General features: G+C 65.3%; 1 protein-coding gene across 1 annotated transcript in view; it reads right to left on the reverse strand.

The window, feature by feature from the left end:
• Positions 1 to 5,018, reverse strand: part of Parvg (parvin gamma) — a 22,672-nt gene extending 17,654 nt beyond the window's left edge. The window contains exons 1-6 of the mRNA XM_015501744.1: positions 4,922 to 5,018; positions 4,545 to 4,741; positions 3,050 to 3,152; positions 2,132 to 2,272; positions 1,035 to 1,150; positions 78 to 136 (exon numbers count right to left, since the gene is read on the reverse strand). Coding sequence (XP_015357230.1) covers positions 78 to 136; positions 1,035 to 1,150; positions 2,132 to 2,272; positions 3,050 to 3,152; positions 4,545 to 4,741; positions 4,922 to 5,018 — 713 coding nt within the window. The remainder of the gene's footprint in view (positions 1 to 77; positions 137 to 1,034; positions 1,151 to 2,131; positions 2,273 to 3,049; positions 3,153 to 4,544; positions 4,742 to 4,921) is intronic.
• Positions 5,019 to 5,495: the final 477 nt, after the last annotated feature.

A 5,495-nucleotide genomic window follows, 5' to 3' on the forward strand; every position in this document is an offset into this window, starting at 1 on the left:
CCCTCACCCCACGCCCCCTCACCCCTCCACCACCTCCTCACCACCCCCTCCTCCCTCCCCACACCCTCCTCCCTCACCTGTGTTGGGTGGTGAGCTGCTCCAGGGACTTCCCTGACTTCAGGCCACTCTTCGTGCTCTAGGGAAGAAAGGAAGTGTGGAGAGACCCCAGGGAACTCTGGCCTCGGCCCACGCAGCCCTGGAGACCCAGCTGGCTCCGCATGGCCCCCTCTCAGGGTGGCTCCTGAGCAGCCCTCCCACGGGGCCCAGTGGAACTGTCCTACCCCATGGTCCCTGAGCCCAGGAGGCTGGGGACTGGCACTGCCTCATTCCCCGAGATTCCCGGTCTCAGGGGCCATGGACGGTGAAGGAGCCCGTCCGTGGTCACTCCTGGTTGTGGGTGCACAGAGCCTCGGGCTGCCCACCAGGGGGTTTTAATCAATGGACTTGGAAAAAGCAGGGCTGAGCCTGGCTGGATTGGGCCCAACTGGGTCATCTGTTCCGGGGCCACAAAGGCAGGCCTTGCTCACCCTGGGGCCCCGGGGTGGGGGCAGGAATCATGGGGGTGCTCAGAGCCTGCTGGGGAGAGAAGCCACGGACACCTGGAAGGCACCCTGGCCCAGCTGGAGTGGGTGAAGAGAGGAGACCTTCCCCAAGGAGACCGGGGCGTGGGCACGGTCAGGACTGGCCCATGAGAGGCGTCACCCAGGGCAGCACCCTGCCTCCGAGATGTGACGGCGCCAATGTCCCATGTGCTGTGAGTGGCCATCAGCTGGATCTTCCAACAGCTGCTGGCCTCAGCCTCTGGGCAGGACCATCTGCTAAGACGGACCAGACTGGCCAGCCCAGGGCCCTCCTCCTGCCCAGCCCGGCCTCTGCAGCTGGCACCTGCCTGCTGTCCCGTGAGATGTAATATTTCTCACAACACCCTGGAACCCAGCCCAGCCCACCCCGCCGCAGGCAGCACCCAGCTCAGGGTGCCGAGAGCATCAAGGTGCTCCACCCTGTGTCCGAACGCCTGGGGCAGGGCCAGTTACCTCGATGGTGACCACCTCCACCTGGACATTGCTTGGGAGGGGCACACTGGGTTGGAAGTGCTTGGCCAGGGCCACGAGCAGGTGCAAGGTGGCCACCAGGTCCTTGTTGAAGATGGCTGGGGGGGAGAGGAGTGCGGGTCATGCTGGGGGCCACCAGAGCCTGCAGCCTCGCGGACGCTTCCTCGACACCAGGGCCCGTGGCAGAGCGAGGAGCCTGGGCCAGGCGCCGTGGGCAGGTGTGTGCCCAGGACACGGCCACCTCTGAGCTTCCATTCTTTTAAGTTTTTGTTGGGGGCTTGACATAGTGACTCTTTGGATTCTGCCAGTTGTCACAGCCCGAGGAGCACCAACCCCACCCACCGTGCACCCTGAGGGTCCAGGGTGACGCAGCCACCCACGGGCCTGAGAGAGATGGGAGGTGCACATTCAGAACCTAGAATAGTCCCAAGCTCCCAGCACCCACTTCAGCAGTGACCGCGCCCTGAGGCCGGGGCCTTGGACAGTGGCTCACTGGTGTCTTCCTTGAAAACAGCGACTGCCCACGGCCAGGCCTCCTGGGACAGTCACCCTCAGATTTAGACCCACTGACAACATTGTCAGTGTTGGTCACTGGGAGTGAGACTCCAGACCCGGTGGTGAGTGCAGGGCCTGCCACCCGACAGGCCTGGGTCCAGGGCTGAGTCACGTCGTCACCACCCAACCCTGGAGAGGCTGCCGGTCTCCTCCTGGCCTCAGTGTTCTCATCTGGAAATACGGGGAGAACCCGGCGCCAAGGGGACGTGGCAGGCTGTGCGGGTGGAGCTTAAATAAATCTATGACTGGCGGGGCCAGGAGGCGGGGGCCCCTGGACTCTGCTGCTGCGTCACTGTCCCGAGACTCGACCTTGGGCTTCTGGGGCAGTGACGCCCTTGGGGCTCTGGCCTGCCCCTCCTCCTCCGGGCACCCTTCGTGCCTGCTGCCCAGGCTGCTCCAGGCCTCTGCTCCCTCCCTCCTGGGCAGGAGGCTGCGCGGCCTCTGGGTAGATGCCAAGTCTCCGTGCAGAGGGCACCAGGCTGCCCTGCCCTCCCGCGCCCGGGCCTGGCTGAGGCCTCGCTCACCCTCCACGCTCCACTTGGCCTGCGGCTCCTCCACCTGCAGAGCCCGGTTCACGGCCCCCAGGACGACCTCCAGCTTGCGCCTCTGACTCGCGGCGGTCAGGGCGATCTCCTCCACCTGCAGCCTGAGTCCCGCCAGCTTCTCTGAGGCAGGGGAGGGTGGTGAGGGCCCGGGACGGTGGCAGGGCCATGGCTGAACTGGGACAGCACAGGCCTGGGCACACTGGGGGCGCAGATCCCGGGACCTCACCAGAGCCTCCGCAGGCTGTGCTCCTCAACCTCCTGGGAGAGCCCTGTCCACATGGGCCACGGTCTAAAGGGGCACTCACGCCACGTGGCATGAGCAGAGCACAGCCCTCCCAGCCCGCTGCCCACCTCACCCGGGCGCTGGCCCCCCAGCCTCCCACAGCAGACGCTTCATTTCCGCAGGGCAGTGTGGCCTGATGGTTAAAGCCTACGCTCGAGGCTCGTCCCTGACCCCTCCCCACACACTGCTCTTCTAACTGTGAGGTTTTGGACAAGTCACCAGGCCCCTGGGAGCCTAGGGAGATGGCCTTGACCTAGGCACCCCTCCGACAGCTGGGCACCTCGCCCAGGGCGGCCTGTCCTCTCTCCAGCCCTCAGGGCAGCCCGAGGGCAGGTGCGGTGGGCTTCCTCATTAGCTCCCGGCCCCTAAAAACCAGCTGGTGCTCAGTAAATGCTGGCGAGGCGGGTGGTGCTGAGGGAGTTCAGCCCAGGGAGGCCCGGTCCCCAGCTCTGCCCCTGGGCTGCCCTGGGGGGCAGGCCTCCTCCTCCCAGCTGGGGCCCTTCTAGGTAGGGCCCTGGCGTTCCTTCCCTGGAGGCCACCGTGGGTACAATGTCAGGGAAGGACGGTGTCGGGGAAGGACGGTGTGGGGGCCCGCTGGTTGGGGAGCCACTCACGGAACAGGTGGTGCAGGATGAGCCCGTCGAACATGTCCTCCTCCAGGCTGCGCACCACCACGTGCTCGGGGAGGAGGGCGGCGTTGATCCACTCCACCAGCACCTGAGGGCAGGGGATGCCCGGGTCACCCGCTGGCCGCAACCTCAGCCTGATGGCTCCCCCCACCTGCCAGTGGGCCACCCTTCAAGGTCTGGCCAAGTCACCTCCTCTGCAGCCCCTGACCCCCACACACCAGGGTCACTCTGGGCTCCACAGACCCCCGATCTCTCCACCACACGAGAGCACTGTGGGTATCTTCACGAGTGACAGTAACAGTCACCTGTGGGCGGATGGGTACATGCCTGTGGAGCTGGGGCAGGGCTCTCAGGTGCTTCTGGGAAGGGGGGATGTCTGCCGGAACACGGGGCACTGTGGGGTCAGCAGTGACTGGAGCCCACTCCACAGCCAGGGAGGGCCTGCATCCTGACACAGGCACGGGCTGTCCCCCAGGCCCCCAGACTCCCCCCCGCTCTAGGCCGCCTGGTTGGGGGTGACATGTTACGGCTGGCACAGGGCGGGCACAGGGCTGCTGATGTCCTCCTCCAGCCCCACCCCAAGCTTCACCATGGAGGTGTCACTGGCCAGCTGCCCCCACAGCTCTGCCTGGGGCTGTCCCTGGAGGCCCAACCCTGTGGGGACAGGTCACAGCAGGCGATGATACGAGGCACCGGGTGGGACACTGGGGCCTCGGCACTGAGCTGACTGTTGGGACACAGGCTTGAGTCCCCATGGCCATGACCATCCGTCCCTCTCTGCGCTGGCCCCTTCCTTCCACATCTGGGATGACCCCCAACCCAAATCCACAGCTCATGACCAGCTTCCGGGGACCCAAACCCAGAAGGCTGTGGGCCAGGGGGGCTCTTCTCTAGGACCCAGGGCCAGTGGGGCTGTGCGCGGTGGTAGGTGGGAAGGGGTGGAGGAGAGAGGGGGGAAGGTCCACGGAGCCGCAGGGCACAGAAGGTGGAGGCCCGGGAGGCCGCCCTGGAGAAGGCGACAGACGGCTGCGCAGAGACTGGGGAAGGGGAGGCCCAGCCCACCAACGCCAGCCGGGCCAGCAGCAGGACCCATGGCCAAGCCGAGAACGAGAACGGGTGGCCCAGGCCCACACCCACCGGCCACCAGCTCCCCTCTGCCTTGGGTGGCCAAGTGGGAAATAGGACCAAGGCTGAGGGCCTGAATCAGACCCTAGCTATGTCACGGCGAGCTGGGTGGCCCACACAGTCTGCTACCTCTCCCTGGGACACAGGTGACAGAAGTCCCCATCGACAGTCATGAGGTGGATGGGGTGTGCCAGGCACAGGTTGGCGCTCGGCCTTCAGCAGGTCTCCAGGGCCTACGGGTCCCCCCTGTCAGTCAGAGGCCAAGGAAGGGAGAGGGCAGCCCGCTGTCCCCAGGTGGAGGCAAGTGCCAGGCAGGGGACGGACCCCCGAGCGCCGGTGCTGAGGGCTGCCCTACCTTTTGCAGTTCTTCAAACTTGGGGTCCTTCCGGGAACTGGGGGGCAGGTATTTCTTCTTTGCTCCTGGAAACAGAGGTGGGCATGATGCACGTGTGGGGCCCAGAGGAAGCCCGGCCACGGTCTCCCTGATGGTCACCGCAGAGCTGGGGCCTGGGCCCCGGGGGGACTTGTCCTGCACCTCACCTCGAACGCCCTCTGCTCAGGTCCCCCGCGAGCACCAGCTCAACCCCCAACCCCAGAGGCGGCGAGCTTTGTGTTTTGGATCCTGCCTAAATTCAGAGTTTATTGCTTGTTTATGTGAAATTCAAACGTAACCGGGTGTCCTGCGCCTCATCTGGCAGCCCTGCCCTTCACTCTGGTGAAACCTCAGCTCACCCGTGGCCTCACCAGCTCCAAGGGCCACGGTGGACACTGCCCTGGCTGCCCTGCCGCGTCGGGCACTGAGACCAGCCCACGCCCTCTGAGGCCCCATGGCTCCCTCCTCTGAGGCCTCCATCAGCAGCTCCCCGGCATTTTAGACCCCAGGGCCCACAAGATGTGAGGCCTGCGGACCTCCAAGGTCAGCTGGCCCCGACATGTGGGGGACACGGAGTCAGCACATGGCCGCCGCGCCTGAGCTCACAGTGCAGCCTGGCCCCCGGGGACTGGCTAGAAACCCCAAACCTTCCCACACTTCCCAACCCCGAGGATCTCCTGGGTGAGCAAGTGAGGGAAGGGTGGGTGGGAGGGTAGATGGAAGGAAGGAAGGAAAGATGGATGGGTGGTGGGTGGGTGGGTGGATGGGTAGATGGGTGATGGATGAATGGGTGGGTGGATGGATAGATAGATGGTGGGTGGATGGGTAGATGGATGGGTGATTGAGTGGATAGATAGATGGGTAGATGGATGGGTGATGGGGTAGATGGATGGATGGGTGGATGGTTGGGTGGATGGGTAGGTGGATGGGTGG

Source organism: Marmota marmota, unplaced genomic scaffold (genome assembly GCF_001458135.2).
Source record: "Marmota marmota marmota unplaced genomic scaffold, marMar, whole genome shotgun sequence".
Classification (NCBI taxonomy): Eukaryota; Metazoa; Chordata; class Mammalia; order Rodentia; family Sciuridae; genus Marmota; species Marmota marmota.